We start from the raw sequence: 23799 nt of genomic DNA on the forward strand, positions 1-23799 counted from the left end.
ATCGGGTTCCTCCAAAAGCTTTGCAAGGTATTACTCCTTTTGAAGCTTGGGCTGGTAGGAAACCGATTGTGAGACATTTCAAAGTCCTTGGGTGTTTAGCATGGGCTTGCATACCTCCGCAGAAACGCAAGGCATTAGAACCTTAGAGTCGGCCTTGCATATTTGTTGGATATCGTGAGGGTGTTAAGGCATACAGATTGATGGATCCAGAGACACATGAGGTATTCATTGAGAGGAGTGTTCACTTTGAGGAAAGCTCTCCTAGCTTAGCCTCTCTACCTCCTCCACCTTCCTCCATTGTGGATAGTGATGTTAGTGATTCAGATGATGAGACTCCCTCAACTCCGACTCATAGGGTTACACCTCTGCAAGGTCCACTTGCAGTTGAGGAGCCTCGTTCTCCACCTCCACCTAGACCTCGTTGGGCTCGACAGACACTTAAGTCCGCGGGTTCTCTTGTTGGGGATCCTTTAGATACACAGAGAACTCGATCACAACATCAGGATCTTCCACATGCATTCATTGCTACCGCTTCCGATCCATAGACATTTAGGGAAGCATCAGGGGTTCCTAAATGGGACCAAGCTATGGAGGAAGAATATAGTTCCTTGATTAGGAACAACACATGGGATCTAGTCCATCTCCCTAAGGGGAGAAAGATGGTTCGATGTAAGTGGATCTATCGGACCAAGTTTGTAGCGGATGGTAGTGTGGATAAGTATAAGGCTCGGCTTGTTGCAAAAGGTTTTTCTCAGGTTGCAGGTGTTGACTATACTGAGACCTTTGCACCTGTAGCCAAGATGAACTCCATTCGTTTGACACTTGCTATTGTTACAGCTCATGGTTGGGTTGTACATCAGATGGATGTGAAGAGTGCTTTTCTTCATGGTGATCTTGATGAGGATATTTATATGGAACAGCCACAGGGTTTCATCCAAGATACTTCCTTGGTTTACAGACTAAAGAAATCTCTCTATGGCCTTGCCTTAAGCAGGCCCCCAGGGCTTGGTACGCCAAGATGGATTCCTTTCTTCTCTCCGCAGGGTTCACCAGGTGTCATTCCGATCCGAATGTCTACATTTTGCGACAGGATGACTCTCACTTGATACTTGTGCTCTATGTTGATGACTTGATCATTACAGGGAGTACTTCATCCATCATTAGCAGGGTCAAATCTGCTTTGCATGACAGATTTGCTACGACTGACTTGGGTCTTTTGCACTACTTTCTCGGGATAGAGATTTCACAGTCACCTTCCGGGATTACTCTATCGCAGCCCAAGTATGCTCTTGATCTACTTGCACGCTTTCATATGGTTGATTGTAAGCCTGCCCCGACTCCCTTTCTTTTAGGAGTCAAGCTTGAGGCTCAGTGTTCTTCTCCACCCATTGATGCCACTTTGTATCGTCAGCTTGTGGGTAGTCTCATCTACTTGACTCATACACACCTTGATATTTCATTTGTCGTTGGCATGGTTTCCTGCTTCATGCAAGAACCATATGAGCTTCATTAGAAAGCCGCCAAACGCATCCTTCATTACATCCAGGGTACACATCACTATGGGATTCACTATGCAGCAGGCACAGGACTTCGCTTGGTTGGTTACATAGACTCCGATTGGGTTGGCGATCTTGTTGATCGTAAGTCTACTTCTAGTTACAATTTTCACCTTGGTTCGGGCCCCATTTGTTGGCAGAGCAAGAAGCAACATGCTATTGCTCTCTCTTCGACTGAGGCTAAGTATCGAGGCGCTGTTAATGCAGCGACTAAGACCATTTGGCTCCAGCAGATTCTCACAGAGTTTGGATTCACCACTCCACGATCAACAGTTCTACATTGCGACAATCAGAGTGCTATTGCAATCTTGAAGAACCCGGTCCAGCACCAGTGGACCAAACACATCAAGATTCATATGCACTATATCTGAGAGCTCATCCAAGAGCAGGTCATTGATTTGCAGTATTGTCCTACAACAGAGTAGGTTGCTGACATATGCACCAAACCTTTCACCGAGAGTAAGTTCCAACAGTTGCGAGCTCTCTTGGGGGTGCGGGATGTGTCATTAGGGGGGGTCACCTGACTTCTCCTTCCTCTCTTATGGGGGGGACTTTTTCCTCCTTGAGGTTTTGTCCTTCTTCTTTGAAAGTCTTTTGTACATTCATCTCTCTTTTGGGGGGGAGTTTTTTCCCTTTGGGTTTTCTCCCTTTCTCCGTTTGTGAGAGATTGCATTGCATAGTTTTGCTTGCATTTGCATATTGTACATGGGTACCTATCATGGCCTAGTAGTCGGGACCCATCTTGCATTGTTGACTTGAGTCTTCATTCCCCTAAGTTGCACTTAAGGGGGGGTGTTGGTGTAAATAAATATTCATTTTGGATATTATTACACTTACTTAAGTTAACTTAGGATAATGCATCTCTTTGTAGTTTGGATTTGAGACACTTAGGGAAGTGTGCACATAGGGATAGAGCTTATAGGAGAAATTCCACCTTTTGTGGTCTTATTTTGCTGTTACACTCCACATTCGGTGGGTCATCCACCTCTTGTGGAATATTATATTATTTCTCCTGCCTACCCTTAGTATTTCTTACCTACCCTTGTTTCTCATTGAGCCACATATCATATTTGTGTGCTCATACATCCATATGGCCTTGCCTATATAAGCAAGCCTATATTCATTGTACTGGTTAATCCAGTTGATCATTTGTATATTGATGAGAATACAGTTTTGTTCTTGTCATTCTATTGTCTCTTTTATGCTTTTTATTGTGCCCTTGATCTTGGCAAAATCCTACATGAAGACTATTGGAGATATCCTCCTTAAAGTGGATTAAGGAGGTTGCCCCCTTGAAGTGACATATTATTAAGTATTTGCAACATATTTCCTATTATATTCTTCTTGTGCAAGTGATTTGGTTGCACATTGGGAAAGTGCTGACTAGTTACATGTGCACCATCATCATGATTGTTTGGAGGTTGGAAGTAACTTCATTAGATTGGTGCTTTGTGGTCCCTAAATACAAAGTCGTTCTTTCAAAAGGAGGTATATTATGGTGTTCATTTTTCATTGCTCTCAAGTTGTCACAAAGGTTGTCTTCTACATGCATTAGAGTAATGGGTGGAAAAGATAGTCCAAAATATGCAACTTCTTCTATTTTTAGGGAATGCTAGGGAATTGTTCATTGATAGTTTGTGTTGTTATCTATTGGTTGTAGTCAATGATGTTTTTGGTGATGGTCTTAAATGATTGTAGCAAATTCTTTCTAACCAATTTCTTTATCATATTTTACATATTTGATTAATAACTTGATATACAACTTATTTCAAATAATAGAAAATTCTATAATACCTTACTATTATCTCTAAAATATTATTGTATTATCAATTATATAAAACCAACTAAATAACTTTTTTAAATAAATTAATATATCTTAATCAATAACAAATAACTTTTATCATATTTTACATAATTGATTAATAACTTGATATACAACTTATTTCAAATAATAGAAAATTCGATAAAACCTCACTATTATCTCTAAAATATTATTGTATAACAATTATATTAACAATTATATAAAACCAACTAAATTACTTTTTCAAATAAATTAATATATCTTAATCAATAACAAATAACAAATATTAACTGCTACATAACACTTGTTATTAATTAAGTCTTTCTTAAAGATTGTTCAAGCTTTTCTTTGTTCTCTATGAACTAAATTATTAAATAAATTAAAAAAAAATAAAAATAGTACTTATAATTAAAAGGAAAAGACGGGTGGTCTAATGCATTCCCCCTATCACGAAAGCACATTAGTTGCAAATAAAAAATAAAAATTATAAAATTATAAAACCTAGGCAATCATATTATACCATAATAACAATGATAAGTTTAATAATTACAGTGTGCATTATAGACCAATTATTATTAATTTAATGCTTCCCGTTTACCGATACGACAAACATGCTAACGTGGCATGATACTCCAACGTGGCGTGTGTTTAAAGAGCACTCTACAACATGACCTCTTACTTTTTAAAGAAATAAAGAAAAGCATCATAGAACATGGTAGCCCTTCTATAATGTCTGATAAAGCTCCCAATTTTGTCGGATATGCCGAAAGCCCACCACAAACACTCAACCCCCATTCAGTCAAACAACCACAAAGAGTAAACACTTACATACGTAAAACGTAATTCCACGTGGCTTCCGTCATCAATATAGACCAGACTTTCGTAGAAGCTGCGGGGCTGCAGCTGGAGCCCTCGGCGACGTCATATGTCCTTGGGCTCTCATTAAATTCCAAAATCTCTACTTAAATTATTGCACGCACAATCTACCATAAAATAGTATTTTATTCATTTATGGGAACAATATTCGTTGCGGCACTTCCATTAAGTGCAGTGCGAAGCCGCTGGGAAGGTGCGTGCTTAGAATATTTGGGGCATTCGTCCAAACAATGACAACGCACGTGGAAGATCTTTCAGTGTGGGTCCTGCTTTGACCGGCGTGGCCCGTCAGTTGGAAACTGGAAGACGGCTCAAGCTGAGAAGACGAGTAAACATTTGCAATCTCTGTTAGGTATGTGATTTTTACGGAATATTTGTCTTTGACCTGCAAGCTGCTGACTTGTGGTGTAACATTTTCCTAATTTATGGCTTTTAATTAAATTCTCCTATTTTATAGCTTTGGAAAACAATCAATGTCGCGAAAGTTATTAAGTAGGTATACATTTCTGGTATTGACTTAAATTCGGTAAAAATAATAGGTTGAAGTATACGAGATTATATATGGAAGTTGTGCAATAATAAACACGTTTAAATAGACAGGTAAGGAGTAGAGAAAATTAGAGCATGCGTAATTAAAATAGAGATATAATGTAGGATATATAGCATGATTGCTAGTTGAAATGATCAATAAAGTTTTTTTAAGTTGTTATTTTTGTAAAGTTGAATGTAACCGGGTCAATAGTAAATATGTTTTTGAAATAATAATATTTTGTCTTATTGATACAATTTTTGTTGTGACAAGTGTTGCTAATAGATGATGGAGCTTCAGAGTCATTAGAAATCTTGTCAAGTTTTTTAGTCATGTTCTAGTGTTTTCTTTAAGTGCTTTTAGTTGTAGATGAAGTGTATTCATTTTCTTCTCCAAACCCTTGTTGACTTTGAGATGCTCTTGCATAATCATTGAAAGGTTTATCATTTGGAGAGAGAGGTTAGAGTAGAGCACTTGCATTCAAATTCATTCAAATTCATGAGGATTGTTAGAGATAGGCATTTGAAATAACAAGAGTTGAGGACTATATATGATTTATAACAAATTGCATTTAAGCATTTGTTTGATGATGAAATTATATAAATTATTTTTATGCTTAAGGTAATTAGAAAGGGATTGTTTTTATATTTCTGTACACCTCTGTAAATCTAAACAAGTTTGTGTCGTGTTTATAATAGAACAACATTGCAAACAATATACTATGCTATTATCATTGCATTTTAAGAGTGAAAAAGAAACAAATCAATTAAACTTTTTTAAAAATATTTAGTGTCAAGCGATAAACTCAACGCAAGTAAGTAATTTGCCCTACGTAAATGAGTTGTTACGATAATTGAAATGTACAAGAACACTTTTTGAAATAACAAAAAAGAATAAAGACAATTCAACCTTTGTCTACAATTTGATGCCATGTGGTTGAAGATTGACACTCAATCATCTAAAATGTGCTTTGATATCAAATTTCATTATGGAATACTTTGATGAATGACTAATTAACCCTTGATCTACTTAGGATTGAACACAAGCATGTTATGTGCTTGTAGAAGTGAACCCTACTCAAAAACTTAACCTATACATGTGAAAATGATCTATGAAGTTCTAGTCCCTTAAAACTTTTGCCTTGCCTCTGAGGATTTAAAACTATAAAACAAGCAATGTACACCTTTAGAAGTTTCCCAAGGAAAGATCGCCTCCTTATATATGTGAAACCCATAGATTTAATTTTAAGTGAGATGATGAGATAATAATACATTGTGGTTCTTCTAAAGTGATGATGTGAATTAGAGTAAGAGCTTGCGGAACATCAAACTAAAGAGCGTTAGGACCTTGTTCTTTTTTACAACACCATATCATGTAGTTTGAAATGTTTCACATTTAAGTTGACAAGTAACAATTAATTAATAAGAGGTTATCTTAGGCTCGATTCAATAATTAGATTTAAAATTTTGGTGATCATTTGTACATTATAAATATGATTTAGGTTCATTTATATACCCATGGTTTTGACATGAGATAAGGGAATGACAAAGTGAGGATTAGGAATGGCCCTTGGAGATAGGTGCAAACAAAATTAGGTTTGGGCCGAGTGATTTGTCAAATCTTCTATATAAATATGTCATTATGTACACTAATTGTTGCATAAAAATAATCTTGGCAAAATGAACCTAAACAAATGGGAAATTTATATAAGGTATACAATTTACACCATTATAAAGAGACATGTTTACTAAGAGTATAACAATTTTTTTATCAATTAGCAAGGGATCTATAAGAACCTTTGCCAAAGAACCAAAAGAAATTAAAAAAATGGTTATAATGATTTTAAAAAACCTACTATAGGAGTAAATATACCAAGCCAAAAGCTACTATCATCAAAAGCCAAAATTGATAAACCCAAAATATGTCACCAACATAGACTAAAAAGAGGCATCACTAATCTTCACATAAAAACCTCGACTATCGATTCCACTAGTTGGATCCATTCCCTAATTGTTTGAGTTGGTCTGGTCACCACTTCCTCTCAAATGCCCTAACTAAATACAAAGATAGGCTCTTACATAGGTAGAGTTAATGGATGTGAATTCTACCTTGAGAAATAATTTCAAATGTTTTTAACCTACACAAACCTACCCTTCACCCAAAATGGTAGAATAAAGGTACTTAATACCTTGGGCACCCACAACAATGGGTATCAATAAGACTATCCACTTCTATGCACAAATCTCACCATGAGGTTTTAAGCTCCTAAAAATTCTATGTGCATGGTCATAATTTTGAATGATTTCATATTTTTGTGGCTTTATAGTGACTCATCCAAATCCTCGCCAACCAATTTCATATCCTGAAATTGGGAAAGAATGAAATCTAGAAATAATCATATAAATAATACCATGGATTTTGGAAATTTGTTGTCTTTAAAGCGGGGAAGAGTCATTGAAGCACAAATATAATTTTTTCATGGGAATAATTACCATCATTTTATTAAATATAGTATTCCTTGATGGAGGCCTTTGATTGACTTTATAACTAACTTTATTGATGTTAGAAGGGTTCAATTACCTTCTTCACAAGGCTAAAAACAATAAAATATAGGAAACAAAAAAAATAAGTAGATGCATTTTTTTACGACCCCCTCCCCCCAAATAGGGCTCTGTAAGCTTCACAAAGTTGATGAACCATGTTTGCAAATAGAAATCCCAAATAATGGGGTGTAACTCCACTAGTCAAGAAGCATAGTGCCAAACCTCACAGACACCAAATAAACCACAAAAATCATAAAGAAAGAATATACCAACCACCAAGGGCACCTCATCATAAATAAAATCTTTTCAAACAAGTTGCAAGCCAATACAATTCAATAAGATCATATTATGTAATCATCAATCAAGTGCACATTGATATTAAACATGAGCCACCACCTCCACCCACCAATTAAGATTAAAACATTGTCCTTCCATGCATGACCTAAAAAATAAAATACAACCCAAAAAATATTAATATGTTGCATTATTACAAAAGACCACACGTTATATGAAGGCTTAATCAATCAACTTTTTCAAGCCCCCGCCAAGAATTAGCATGCTCATTAAAAAAGGTTTGAGAAAAGTTCTTGATTTATACATTAATTCGTAAGAAATTCTACCACCAAATTGGATTCTTGATAACAATGAGAGTACAAAATTTTACTAAAAGAATTAAACAAACACTCATCCAATAAATGTCAATTCTTCAAATACAAGTAGGAATCATTGTGGGGACCCCAAAACACAATCAAACCATTAGTCTTGTATAACCAAGGGAAGAGGCTAAAGCAATACATGTAATAATAATTTCTCATAATTAGATTTAATTTCATGGAATAGAGAAACACCACTTACAAAATGATCATACGAATTTAAAATCATCATCCCATCCCTAGCTCGACCAAGGTCATCTTGGGTCACTCCATCAAAATTAAATTTGAAGAAGCCATCTAAATTTTTCATCTAAGTTATATTTTTTCTACTAGCTTAGGGTTATAACATGTTCTTATGTTCATTTGATTTTTGAAATTATTCTAGATATGATACAAGACAAAAGTTTATGTGTTATCTTGTAATTGAAAAACCTTCATGAACAACTTAAGGCGCTTGAAGGAAAAAGTGAGATCATGGTTGAAAAGTTTGGTAAAATTGCTAAAGACTTCAAAACCCAAATTTTTGTTAGTGAAATATTTCACAATGAAGGTCATATCAAAAGAGCAAATTACTCATAGTTAAGGAATGAAGGTAATATCAAAAGAGCAAATTACTCACAGTTAAGGAATGCATAGGCTATTATCAACTGCATTGCTAATTGTGTGAGGATAGAGGTTAAGTAACCTATTGTTAATGATTTTGGTATTTAGCTACCTTTGTAAATCTTTTTTGACTTGATTATGTCATGTATCCAACATTATATCTCTATTTTGTTGTTTGGGCCTTGTTGCCTTGTTCTAGTTTCCTTCACTTCCTACCTATCTCTTAGAATGCATTTTATTTTTATTTGCTTTTGCACAACTACTATATGTAATTATAAACAATTGTAATATACTACTTTTACCAACTTTAAGCCAATATAAAAGAAAAATCTCTTTTAAACTACCAAGTAAGTACTTATCATCTAAACATGACTCTTTTTATATAAGAACCACTTGATTACATATATCAATATTTTTTCTTTTTTTAAATAGAATACAACATTGTGAATAAAGATACATCAAAATCAAACACCATTCAAATAGAAAAAACCGCACTAACATAATTATCCAAAAGTCAAAAACCTAATCACAAGTTTTTTAAATATAATTAAATAACATAACACCCTTAATTAAAGTCAACCAATTAAATGAAAATGTTTAATTAGGCTTTACTTTAACCTATCTCAAAACTTTTAAAAAACTTTTGAAACCTTTGGTCTTAAAAGTTTTGAAGAATCAAAATCCCTTCTTGGAATTTCAATCGTTATCCATTTTTTAAGGTGCCCGTCCATCTTTATTGTCAAACAATTCCGAGGAAGGTTGCTTTCCACGTTTAGCATAAGAATAATAAAAACTTGAATGAAAACAAAAAATGCTACACCTAACTTTCTCAGAAATAGGTACTCTTTTTTATTCACAGTTTTTAAACTCTACAAAAAATGCCCGATTTCTCTTAACAGCGTGAAGATGCCTATTTTATAAGCTCAACAAATTCCAGGTAACGGACCGTCATATGACCGCAGAGCAAAGCGACTGTTCGTTCTGTGGAAGTAAAGCTTTCCGTCACTTGTCAGGGACCAAACCCTCTCAGCCAATTCCTATGTATTGTACTCTTTTGGTATACTGTGTGGCCTGTGGTCATGAGCCTCAGTGAATGAATAAATGATTCCCAACATGAGCCCCCAGGATAATATGAGCACCAACAGCACCATGGTAGCGAGGGTTTATCCAGAGCAAAGCCAGCAGCCTTCATCTGCAGGTCAATGTTCTCAATCAATTTCGATTGAAATGGCGGAAGGGAGCGGGGCGGGTTCGAGTCCACGACCTGTGGACGAAAATAGCGCGGGCCGGACACTGGTGCTGTCGAATTCAGGGAATCGAATGGAGGAGGGCGGCAACAGAAAGCTGTATGTGAAGCAGGTGACTGGAAGGCACAACGATACGGACTTGCACCTGGCGGTGAAGGGTGGGAAGCTGGAGCGTGTGAAGGAGCTGCTGAATGGTTGTGATGATCCGGCGAGCCTGGTGAGTGAGGTGAATGAGCTGGGGGAAACTCCAGTTTACGTTGCTGCGGAGCGTGGATACTTGGAGGTTTTGGAGGAGCTTCTTCTATTCGCCAATCCAGAGACGCTTGTCAAGAAAAGTCATTCAGGTTATGATGCTTTCCATATCGCGGCCAAGCAAGGTCACTCAGGTAATAATTTACTTGTTAAATTATGTTTTCTACAATTTTGTTGCAAGGGTTTGGGAAAAAATAGTGTTTTTTTTTCATGGATCATCAGGGATTGGAACGTAGGATCTCTCATTAGGATGGTAGCTACTGCCATCTTTGCTCTTGAGGAAAAGAATTGCAAATAGTTATGCAAATTATTGTTATTTTTTATGGAAAATCAGATTGGAGAGAGTACTATTATACAAATAATTGTTATTTTCAACTGATTAGCTAGGACTGGAACCTTGGACCTCCCATTAGTATAATAGCTACAGGCTTTTTCTATGTGAATCATTGTTATTTTCCACAGATCAGCTAAAAGTGAAATCTGGAACAACCTATTAGCCCGATGACCGAGGATTCCTTTGGGAACCAAGGAATGTATTCTAATGTATCGTCATTATTTTTCGTGGACCACTGAAGTCTTGAACTGAAGATCTCCCCTTGGAATAACCACGTATCATCCCTTTTTTATCCAGAGTGGATTATTGCCCAAATAATCACCTTTTTGAGATAGTCAGGGTGATATGCTTTACGAATGTTACCCTGGTCAAAGGCCAGACATGGATTTGTAAATGGCCAAGTCATCTGTGAGTAGCCTGCATCTTATATAGTTGGCTGACTGTTTTTACCGTTTTTTAGTAATCTATTAGAATGCTGTTGGTTCTAAGATTATTTTGCTTTGAATCCTTGACTCTAGCTGGTAGAACCCATCCAATACACGCTAGAGCAGATGCCTAGCATGAATATCGTACTAAATTGATCGTCTCGTAGAGGGGCTATCGGATATTTTTCTGCATTGCTGGGTAGGAAACATAGGAACATTAAGCAAATATTCTGGTAATTTGCAATTCTTAAATGATTAAGGACTACTGCTCAGATAACTAGGTGGCTTTTCTTTTGCATCAGTTTCTCAAGAAATGGTTAATTGCATATTTGGTTTCGGACTCAACTCAGCAGCCCAAAATTTTGACTCAGATTTGAGAAAAAAGCCAGCACAAACTCGGGAAAGAAAAACCTCATAATTACTCAAAAAAGGAAATCAATGCATTTAGAGAACTTAAAAGTCTAATTTGAATATCATTTTGTCATAAATGCAAACATTACACCTGTCATATGATCCTCAAACACTCAAAATTTAAAATTTTTGTTGCTATATTTGTTATGTTGAGGTGCTACAAGAGTCTAAGCTTAGGATCCGGGAGTCTTGGGTCAGAATTTGACCGAGTACTTGGCCAGACTCAAGCTTGGGAGCCCTGGTCGACTTGCTTCGGCTTGTGAGTTGGGAGAGTCTTGCCGACAGGGCACCATGTATGCTGTGTTCGGACATGGCTTCGATCCTGGAAGTACTCAGGCCATACTCGGTTGTTCCTGCAGCCAATTTAAAAGAAAGACATTTTTAGTGAAAAAAAATGAAAATTTAAAAACAAAGAAACCTAAACTAACCCTAAAAGTGACTACTCAACTACATGGACAACACTAACAACAAACACATGGACAGCACTAACAACAAACACAAAAGAGAAAACAGTTCCTACCTTTCATTGTGCGCTCACCCAAAAAATCCATTGCCACTCATTTCTCAAGGCTGCTAACTTAATTTGTGAACAAACATTGTGTTTTTGCTATTCCTATGTCTTTGGAAGTATTAGATAGCTGCCAAGAAGATCAGGGAGATTGAAACAAGGAGAATTTCTAATCAAGGTAATATTTTTTAAAATGTTCTTCCAAGCTTGAGAGGTTTTGTTATTTCTTTAATAACGGCTGGTTATTCTTTTTAATATCATGTTCTATTTTTTCAAGAAGAAATAGTTACCTAAGTTTTTTTTTTTAATAATCTTTAATAATTTCCTTTTCTGAACATCGTATTATTTTTAAAATGTGTAGAAACAGGTATATTCTAGAGTGGTAGGAATTCGAGCTGTGTAGGCCAAGGGTTGGCTAGGGGTTTCAAACTGGACCCTTATTCAGTGATAAGAGATTTCCACAATCCATAATATAGAGAGATTTGCTGTTTCTGGATAAATTTGTGTTAATATTTATTATTTTTTAACACAATTTAATCCAGAAACAGCATCTCTCTCTGACCCTTATTCATTATGTTGGCAACATGCCATGATCATTGAGTATGTTCCTAGAGGCAAGAGTTATTTTGGGGGCTGTAACAAGTATATGAGCTGCCTTAGCCGGCTGAAAGCCCATTTGTTTGCAGTTGCTGGCCAAGGATTTAGATGCTGTGGTGGGCTGACCAAATATGGGTTGGCAAAAGGACAAATTTTTGTGTATATGAAAGAGTAACAGGAAGAATACAGCGTGGCTGAGAGATCTGGATCAAAGTGTCATCCTATAAGGCCATCCTCAACTCCGATAGTGGCTGTCATCATTTCTCCAAGAAAATATTTCACAAGCCACCTTTAATGCCATCCTCAACTCCAATAATGGCTGCTGTGCACTTATTCATAGTGATATTGTTTTCTTTTGAAAACAATAGTTTAGTTTTCTTTTTGTACAAAAGAATGCAGGAATTAGCCTCATTAGAAAGAACATTCCAAAATGAGGCAAGGAACAATGTTGATGAGCTCATTGCACATTGTGTTTATGACATTATGTCAATGGGCTTCCTATTAAACTTGTAAGATCACCATATTGTCAGGGAATGGTGAGGGGGATTATAAAATGTATGCACAATATAGGTTCCCACTTTGAAAATGTACATACCGCCTTATTGGCCTTGGAAATAATTCTTTTAGAAACTTAATTGTATCACATGAAGAATCCATGGGTCAAAACTCCAACATTATTGTTAGATGAAAAGATTTTAAAAACATGCCCCCTATAATTGTCATTGGTATATCCCCTAAATGGGTAACGCTTTTGAGGGGTAGGTCATTGCCAACATCCTTATAGAGTTTGCTGAGGTGGCAGGGCCTCAAAATATTGTACGAGGCATAACAAACAATGCTGAAAACTTCAATATACTTTTTCTACTCAGTTTAATGCTGAGTAAACTGGTGTGCATGGTCCTTTTTCTACTCAGTTAAATGCAACCAGTTGGCAGCCAAAAAGTCAGAGGAACTTTTGCATGTTCTTTCCAACCTGTGCCTCATTTCACACAAGCAAGTCGAATACAAAGAGATGACAAGGCATTGGAATGTAGTGTCAAAGCATACTAACTTGGATATCTCTATTGTACAACTTTCCTTGGTCTCTATCAATGATGAGGGGCATGAGGCTGCTATACAGGACATGCATAGTGGACCTAGTGAGAGTGGCATTGTCATTGCTTGTGGTTCTCATGAACCAATGCTCTTGATGAAGAGTATTAAGATGATCTATATTGTCTTTCCAGGTGCAATTGCATGTTTGACCACTTCGTATTGCTATATTTTGAATATATGTATTATATTGATTTATCTTTAATATTTTACGTTGAATTCAGTTATCAATGTGTTTAGTATATAGTTTTGCATAAATTATGGCTATTTTTTATATATTTAATAATTTATATAAATCTGTACAGTTGTACCTAGCTGTACTGAACTTGGGTCTAAAAAAATTAGTGAACTGCCTGGATTCTAAACTGGCAATTTAATAAAAATGTTGAATAATTATCCATGTATCTTGGTCATCAAGGCAGATAAAGGGAATAGAATGGTAGCGATGACTGACACCAATTATGTGAAATTTCACTAAGATGGAAGACCACTTGCAGACTACTAAAATCTACAGGAAGCTGGAAAATAATCCAGTTTCAAAGACTTTAAAGTGGGTGGCCAGAGCTATAGAAATTTTTTCCTTGGATGATAGCTTGAAAAGAGAATGCTACCAAACAAAGAACTTGAAGAAACTACTAGCTCTTTTTTGTAGTCTCTATTTCAGAATTATCAAAGAGAAATGAACCTAATTTTACCAACCATTATATTGCACTGCAGAGATTAGTGAAAAAAAGGGCAACATGAGTGACAGTGATCACCAGTGAGTGGGATTCTTGGAAGTTGCCAAGGACAGAGTAATATACTTGAACAATGAAGATATTGTGTTTTGGGCTCAATTTTACCCTTGTCAAACCTAGGACATAGGCTTCTAGTTCTGACCATGTCATGGCAAAGTACATGCACAGAGCAAAAAGTGTTGGATTTAGAGTAGTTAAGATGAATGCAGTCCTAAGTGGGATAAAGATGCGGCTAGAAGAGTGATGAAGGAGAGGAAGAATAACTAAATCTAAGAGAGAGGATGCTGAAAGCAGACTAGTCTTATTGCTGAAATTCAGAATTTCTTAATGAGTAATGAAAATTGCAAAGCATGAAAATAAATCGAGACATGCCTTCTACTGACCAATCTAATACTCTTTTATGCTTTTTAATGAACATAACTATAATACACTGCAACTGAGATTAATTGCTGATATGTACTGCAGAAATAAACCATGTGTACAAAAAATTGAACTCACACGCTTGCTCACACACACATAAAATGAAATGGATGAGATAGACAAGCAATTTTGCCGAGTAAGTGGGCACTTTCACAACTACTCTCTCACATACATAAAATGTAATGGAGGAGATAGACAGGCAATCTTGCCTGGTAAGTGGGCACTTTCTCTCAACAACTGCAGTTTACCCCCTCAGCCCTCTACCCAAATTTGTTTAGAATGATATGTTTCAGTTATTCATAAAACACTATTGCAGACGTCATGCAGCAATTAGAGATTGCTGCAGGACAATAGATTTCTGTGCTACAAGGAATCAGCAACTTCCTATGCTCCTGTTTTCATTCTTTCCTATGCCCTATATGTACATTGTGTAGCATGTTGACTTTATCTATGATGAGGAAAACCAAAAATTACAATGGTAGTCCTCAGATCTGATTTTGTGGAACAATTTATAAATAGGAAAAGGTAATCCTTGCACTTAGTTACATTGTAAAGAAACAGTTTGTTCACCTATCATATGGTGATTGGAGGACAAGCTGGAGGTGTTTGGGTGCGTGCTTGAGGATGACAGATAGTCACTTCAAACTGTTTTCCATCATTGCCCTTTTCACTGTGCAGTCCTGTGGCAGGCTGGAAGATGCTGTCATGTCCCCTTTTTTGAATTAGAGTCATGTAGAAGAACTCTAGCCTATCCTCATTTCCTGTAAGCTAAAGGATAAAGCGAGGGGAATGATGAATAATATTATTATAAGTTGGGCCCAGTGATTTCTATTTGAGGGGCAACTTATTAATATTATTATAATTCATTTAAAAAGTGTTTTGAAACGCTTAATAATAAAAATTAAAAAGTATTTTTTAAATACTTTGAAGGGAGATTTTAATCCTAGGGCCCATTTTGGAAAGTTTTAAAACATTGGTACTTGGCTTCATTTGGCATTCTTCACTTTGGAGCATTTGTGTTTGAATTCACAACCAAGAACGATAAAGTTTGGCTGTTTGGAGGTCTTGGAGGATGAAAACCCTTGTGGACTCCACTTTGGAATTGGGGATGAAAACCTGTGTTTCCATCTAGAGCATCCTCGCACAGTGGTTGCATTGGAGCTGATTTCGGAGAATTCGTGGTTTGTGTCAAGTTTTCCAGATTTGGGTGATTGGATTGGCAAGCCAATTGTGTGGCATCATCAATTCAATATTAGTTTGGAGTTTGGCATTGGTGTTGCTGCTGGTCATCATAATTTGATTGCTACATTTATAGAGGGATTTGATGTGCTAGTGTATGCTGCTCCCTTCATGGAACCAAATAATTACTTTTCTGAGTTGCAGGGATCTTCCAAGGGCACTGTACAGATTTAAGGAGTCCCATAAGGACTGCCACATTTCCTTTACCTAGTGCAGCATTTCACATTTGGTAGAAGGCATTCCTACACATTACAGGGGTTGATTGTAGCATTTACAAGGAGGCTGATTGCAGCCTACAGTGATTTTCAAGGTGTCTGATTACTTTTCTGAGTAGCCAATTGTGTTCAGAGAGCTGTCCCTGCTATCTAAATGTCTTTAACTGCCTGCTGCCAACATTCACAGTCATCCAGTTTCAGTCGAAGGGTCCAGTTTCAGTCCAAGGGCCTGAATTATAAATGTCTTTTGAGCTTACCAGTGCTGCGTCATACAGGTGTATCGAAATTTCTTTCACAACTATGACAGGGGAACCACGAACCACAGTGAAGACTAATCGCAGAATTTGTGGGCTTAATTAAACTTACAGGTCTGATCGCAGCGTACAAACTATACTTTGGACTGAAATATCTGCTGTTGAAGTGTAAGTGTATAATTTTATTCATTGTGCAGAATCTAGGGTTTGTATATCAACTCCTGATTTGATGAAATACAATTCTGATCTAATAAAAAAGTTGTTGAGAATTTGGAATACTTGCTTTCCATTTTCGCAGTTGCAGTTTTATTTAATTTGTTTTAAACTATCAGATAAATACAAAAACCATATATTTCAATATATTCTAGATCGGGACATTACAGATGTTCTGTAGCAAGCTGAAGACAATAATATGACATCTGGCGAAGCCCAAAAAACTCTTCTTCTTGTGGATGCTGAAACTAGCGTATGAGCTCCCCTGCTAACAAAAATAGAATTACCGATCCTTATTATATCATAGCAGCTATGTAGAGACTTTCTGCAAAAAAATGCAGGGCACAAGTGTTGATGTCACAGTCAAGTGGCTAGCCATGTACAGAACTTTCAGCAAGCAATTTAAATATCCTACCATTTCCTTTTCTAAATCTGATCAGTTCTATTCATATTTTTGAGGAAATTATATCATAGCAGCACAGTTAATTTTGGAGCAAAATGGATGGGAAAGAAATGTTAAAAAAGGATGGACAAAAGTGAATTATATCACAATATGCTGAAACTGTACCATTTTAGGTTTCATTGTATTACACTACAAAACAGTCTGTTGTAAATGTGAGAAGATTTTAATAAATTCGTGAGATCAGTTTTTGAGTTTTTTTAAACATTTTGATCTTGATGGGCTAGAAAATCATTGTTTGCAAGACCAAGTTTCTTTAACTTCTTTACTTTGTTATTTGGTATCACGTTAACAAAGAAGGAAGCCTCATATAAAAGATAGGGATTTCTTCCATGTATGATATTTCGTATTCATCTCTTGCAAAAATTGGGAGATCTTTCTCCAGTACAACCTGCTAAACGTGAGCTTATTAACAATGCTTAAGACATTTTTTAGTGGGATGAATTGGTAAGAGATATTGTCAGTTTATAATTATGAAGCTATTAACTACTGGAAAAAGGGTTATTAAAAGTTGCTGCATAAAAATAAATAACATCTCGAGCATAAAGCATTGAAATTTGACAATCTATAAGTGCACTATACCTGTGAAATGGCATGAATACAAAATGAAATGAGATGGTAATCGTATTGGCATTGCCTTAAGTGTGGATGACAGAAAAGATGAGAACGTTACATTAATGTAACGTGGAAATCAAAATTGTGTAAGTTTTTGTTTCTAGCTAAAATAGGTTGATAATTCTGATCATAATATTTTAATGGAGTGGCTCCCATAATTGGAATTTGGAAGCACGGGTTCTGTACAAAGGTACATTTAGAGGCAGGTGATCTCATGTTAAAAGTATTCCCATGGGCATTTAACAACAAAATAATGGAAACATGATGTTGCATTTTAGTGAAATATCTTTATACACACAAATTTCTCTTTAGTCATCTTAGAAGCAACTTTCAGGCTCTTTTTTCTATTTAGTATTTTATAGCAAAAATCTATAATATATGGATTGGAAGTTGTCTAAATTTATTTATTTTATTTGTCAAATAAGAGGTGTCAATCATAATTATTTGTTTTACTTAGTGATTCTTTGGCAGCTAAATCCTTGCAAAAAAAATTTCGCAAAAAATACACAATATTGAGAAAAATGTTATATATGTACAAAATATTTAATGGTTCTGTTTTACTTTTTATTTTTTTCTTAGTATACACAGAGAGAACTGGCTGAGACTCACCGAGTGTCATAACTAGTTGTTTCCATCAATATCACCACTTATACGGTACTGAGTGCTATCAAAATCTAAACATTTCAAATTTATTATTGCTGGAATATAACTCAACACCATAAGCTATTTGTGTTTTATCCCATATAGTGTGGTTTTTCGGTTCCTAATTAGAATCTATAATGCCAATAACGTGATGGTATTTTGGTTTACTTTTGATGGTTTATCAAACAATTGAATTATTGATGTAATGTGGAATTAAATGTCTGAATTTCTACCCCTTCAACCAAAATTTGTGATTTGAAATAAAATTTATGGCTACCTTCTAAACTTTTTGATGGAATCTTTATAAAGATATCAAAATTTGATTGACTTTTCCTGTACTCCTTTATGTCTATGATCACATTTCATCTTTGCAAGTGCAAGTTTGAGTACAGTTATAATTTTAATATTTTCTGCTTCCATAATACCATAACTTGAAAATGTTTTTCAATAGCCTTTCATGTTCATATACATTTGGGTGGATATTAGAGAAAGATTGAAACAATCTGCTTTTTTCGATGAGCTACAGAATTGAGTTGTCTTTAGGGTGTCATAATGAATTGGGATATATGTAATTTCAACTTAACTGGAAGACAAACTCACTTGTGTCTTTTGCAGGTGTTGTGAAAGAGTTACTGAAACATAAATCCAGTCTTTGTATGACTTGTGATTTGTCAAATGCCACCCCTCTTATTTCTGCTGCATCTAAGGGGCATTCTGAAGTGGTTCAGGAACTGTTATCCACTGATCGTCAGTTGATGGATATCTCCAAAAGTAATGGCAAGAATGCTCTTCATTTGGCAGCAAGAGCTGGTTATGTTGATATTGTCAAAGCACTGTTGGACAAGGATCAACAGATGGCCCGGAAACAAGATAAAAAAGGACAGACAGCATTGCATATGGCTGCAAAAGGAGCAACTTGCCTGGAAGTGGTGAAAGAGCTTCTAACTGTTGATCCAGCTATAGTTATGCTACCTGATAGGAATGGGAATACTGCTTTGCATGTTGCTACAAGGAAGAAGCGAGTGGAGGTAATGCTTTTTATGCAAATTTGTATTATTTCCAGTAACTTTAATGTGTCTATTTTGATTCTCATATGCTCTACCCTAAATTTTGGTTAGAAAAACTGATCTCATTTTGTTCCTCTTAAAATGAAATCCTGTACGCAGAGGAATATTTTATAATTTTCTAGTCAGTAAAAATACTGCTATTGCCAGTGGTGAAATATTTCCATGAAATCCTATTTCGAAGATCTAGATATCTATAACCATCTTGGTTTACAGAAGTCCATACCTTTTTGTTTTTTTAACATAAAGTTGTGTTATGCAATAGACATTGCCAGTTTTTAAGTAAACTGCTATTTGAAGAATAGTGCAGAAATTTGCATATTCTTTTTCTAATTTCTGATAGTTGTCGCATGCAGAATCTAAAGAAAAATGGATTTAGAGTGCTTTGAAAATCTTTATAGAAAAGATTGATGGGATTTGCCTAACTTGCTCCTCTGAGACTTCGCAGATAGGCAGTGATTTGTGCATCAACCTTTTATTGTGATTAATTCATGATTTTGTTCCTGTTGGGGACTGTTGCTGGAACATATATAAAGAGAGATATAAAATGTGCATTTTGGAAAGGCCACATTCTGTCATCAAAAGTTGAGCTGTGATTGCGGGGCAGCATACTTTTCCCATAATTTTAATAACAGCTTGACATACGAAAGACTAATTAAATGAGTTCTGTCATGAAAAGTTCAGCTGTGATTGCGGGGTAGCATACTTTTCCCAGAATTTTAATAACAGCTTGACACACGAAAGACTAATTAAATGAGGCATTTCCAATATTCATGAAAATACGTTTTGGCACTTGCTTGAGAAACAACAAACTTTCCACTTAATTCAAATGCCTGCACAAAGTGCCTTGGGAAATGATAATTGCAAAAGCCAAACTACTGTGTAAAGATGCTTGAATTATGAATGGCATAGCCAAAAGCATAAATGATTTGAATGCAGGCATGCCTTTTGTCCAAGGGTTGACAGCAGTTAAGCTGCAATGCATTATCCAGCATGTCATTGATGAAGTGCAGATTCACTTTGCAAGGCACTGAAGTCTGGAGGGATTGATTGATGGTTAACAATACAAACAAGACAAGCAACTGAGGAAATATGCAAGGAGGTACATACCGATGACATTCTAATGCCATAATTAGGTATTAAGCAGCACCCTTTGTTGACTACGTGACCATACCTAGGTAAACTATATCTGGTGAGTTAGTTAAAATAGAATTTATAAGTCAGATTACCTAACAATACAAAACAAGACAAAGCTAGCAACTGAGGAGATATGCAAGGAGGTACACACTGATAATATTATAATGCCATAACTAGGTTTTAAGCAGTACCCTTTGTTGACGAAGTGGCCATTTCTGGTTACTGCAATGTCAGATTACCAGGTAAACTATAGCGGGTAAATTAGTTAAAATAGAATTCACAAGGAATCTTGTGAGATATTATGAATTCCATATGTAGCTTTATTTTTAACACGAACAAACATAGTGAACTGTAAAGCCATGCATAAAGCACCCCTGATCATTTAACATACGCCGTCAACTTGGTGTAATCTTAATGTCTGATGAGTGAGGTCATGTATGTTGAATTGGACTGCAGTCAGTTACATTAATGAAAATTCTATTACAGTTTATGTTTCCTACTAATATTAGTCAGCAAATGCAAAGTTATAGGAGTTGCCCACTTATAATGAAACTTGCTGTGGAAATTATTATGTTGAAATCTTTGGCTACTTATAGTTCTCATGTTTCTCAATTAAAACAAAACAATATTTTTAGTTTTGACTATCAACTTGGGTGATGAGATTCATGGTGGAACTGGAATTTGTGATTTATTAGGAGATGCACTTTTTAGTGATCAACTAACTCAAAGTGGCCGTTAATTGGATTCTTAAAACCTTTATATGACATATCTCTCTCTAAGTAGACGATATACTAAACCTACAGAAAAAAATCTAAGATACAAATCAAGTTAGTACTAAGATTTTCCCAAATATGATCCTAAGTAAATTTATACCGAGAACCTGCTAGATCTTTGGAGATTTAGGTTGAACTTGCAAAATGTATATGCTAATGTTCCAAATTTTTATGTGCTTGAAGCCATGGTTAGCAGAATTATAGAGAATGGCTAACGTTTAATCTGTGGCAGTTTCAAGACACACACAATCATATGGAACATATTTTTTCTTTACCTTTTTAAATGTGTACATTTTGTTGGTAAATACTACTGGTTCTATGATGCAGCTTAGGGTTCATTTGAGTTTTATTTACCTAATGATGACGAAACATGCTTGTACTATATTTTACAAAAACTTAGATGACATTTTTTTATTTTGTATGCAGATTGTTAAAGAACTACTCTCATTAAGGGACATCAATGTGAATGCATTAAATAGGACGACAAAAACAGCCTTGGATTTTGCTGAAGATCTACAATCCTCAGAAGAAGCAGCTGAGATAATGGATGCTTTGGTTAATGCAGGTGCAGTTAAGGCCAAGAATCTGAATCAACCTAGAGATGAGCTAAAACAAACAGTTACTGCTATAAAACAGGATGTGCATCATCAACTCAAGCAGACTCGGAGGACTAATAAAAAAGTGAATGGTATTGCAAAAGAGTTGAGGAAGCTCCACCGAGAAGGTATTAACAATGCTACAAATTCTGTGACTGTTGTTGCTGTTCTGTTTGCTACTGTTGCGTTTGCAGCTATTTTCACAGTTCCAGGAGGTTTTGTAGGAGACAACAACAATCAACCATCACCCGGAACCCCCGCTCCTCCTAGTGAAGATAATGGAACAGCCGTTGTTGCACATTATTTTGCTTTTAAAATCTTTTTCATATTCAATGCAATTGCACTCTTCACATCCATAGCAGTTGTGGTGGTACAGATAACCTTAGTACCATGGGAGACAAAAGCCCAAAGACAGGTGGTTTTTGTCATTAACAAGTTAATGTGGTTAGCTTCTGTATGCACATCTGTAGCATTTCTTGCATCTGCATATATAATTGTTGGTCGTCAAGGGCAATGGATGGCAATCACAGTATCAGCAATAGGTGGTTTCATCATGGTGAGTGTTTTGGGCACCATGACATTTTATGTAGTAAAATTTCGAAGAAGCAGGTCATCACAAAGGAGACTCCGAAGAAATTCTTTGAGTCATTTATCAACATCCTCCCGTATAGATTTTTCAGAATCAGAACTGGATAATAAGATATATGCAATTTGAATGTATCAACTTTGCATAACAAATATATATGCATCCTTCAGTCATGCTACAGGCTCCATGGTTTGGCCCAATTATCTAAGAACAACAGTGAGAGTTGTTCCCGTCCATTATGTTTTATGTTGTCTTAATGCAATGCATGTGTTATAACTATGAGGTATAAACTATAAATTGTATGTCCATGTTACAAGGTTTGCGCAGCAAGGGCCATTGAGGGTCTTGCTTTAACTTAATGTATGTTGTGTTCCTATTAAAGTTGATTTTGACAATCTTAAAGAAAGCATTCAATAATGCTAACCGATTATTAAATTAACAATTTTCGTGTGTGGGTGCCTTTCAGAGAGTTTTCATTTGAGTTTTGCAGTATATCAATTTTATTTTTGTTCTTTAACAAAATGACATCCAGTAGTTTCCACACTGAGACATTCGTATAAGCTTTGGGTGGGTGTATTTAAAACTCTGTGGAACTCACATATAAATAGAACAAAGCATTTTAACTTGTCCTTGTTCTTTAACGAAACGCCAAAAACACAATCTTTGAGAAGAGCATGTTTACCATCATTTGTGATGAACAAATGTGCACGACTCTCAAATCCAATGCATTTGTGCAGAGATTTAACGCCACAATCTCTACCAATGGACTTTCTATGGAAAGTACACTAGTATACAGTATGACATCGATTCATTGTAAAATCTAGTTCTGTTATAGGGGAAAGGACCCAGTAGTCGTGCACCCTAACTTCACGCTTCTCAAAATCCTACTTGGAAATTTCGAATCACTCCGATTTTTTTACAGCAGCTTACTTGGCAAGTCCCCTGCTTATAACTAAGGTTTCAGGGCCACATCATCAAATATGATGCCACATCAGCATGCTTTTTGCCAAGGTGTCCAAAACAGCCCCAAAAAAAAGTGAGACCAATAGGCGTGCATTAGAGACCCCAATAGTTGTGCAGCCGATGTGGCATCACTTGATTGGTTACTTTTTACAATATTAGTACATTTCTTAACAACTATTGGTACATTTCAAACAACTGTTGGTACATTTCCTAACAAAAATTGATATTTTTTGTTTCAAACAATAGGTTTTATTTGTTCAATTTTTGGAACAAAAGGTATCAACAACCCTCACAACAATTGGAACGTGCTCAACTACTGGGTCCTTTCCCCTAGAGCGTAGGACAAAAAGGTTTTACGGAAGTACTTTTGAAAGTTAGAGCATTAGCATTGATAGCATTTGAAGTGTTCTAATACCTTTTTAAATGCAGAACAACAATAGGCAAGCTTGGAGTTAACG

The 23799-nt window shown here is 35.9% G+C and overlaps 1 protein-coding gene across 1 annotated transcript; it reads left to right on the plus strand.

The window, feature by feature from the left end:
• The first annotated feature begins 9373 nt into the window (after positions 1 to 9373).
• On the plus strand, positions 9374 to 22551 carry LOC131065939 (ankyrin repeat-containing protein ITN1). Its single transcript, XM_058000539.2, has 3 exons — positions 9374 to 10194; positions 18838 to 19250; positions 21623 to 22551. Exons 1-3 carry the CDS (start codon positions 9663 to 9665, stop codon positions 22505 to 22507), a joined length of 1830 nt encoding a protein of 609 aa, XP_057856522.2. The 5' UTR covers positions 9374 to 9662; the 3' UTR covers positions 22508 to 22551.
• Positions 22552 to 23799: the final 1248 nt, after the last annotated feature.

Source organism: Cryptomeria japonica, chromosome 2 (genome assembly GCF_030272615.1).
Source record: "Cryptomeria japonica chromosome 2, Sugi_1.0, whole genome shotgun sequence".
Classification (NCBI taxonomy): Eukaryota; Viridiplantae; Streptophyta; class Pinopsida; order Cupressales; family Cupressaceae; genus Cryptomeria; species Cryptomeria japonica.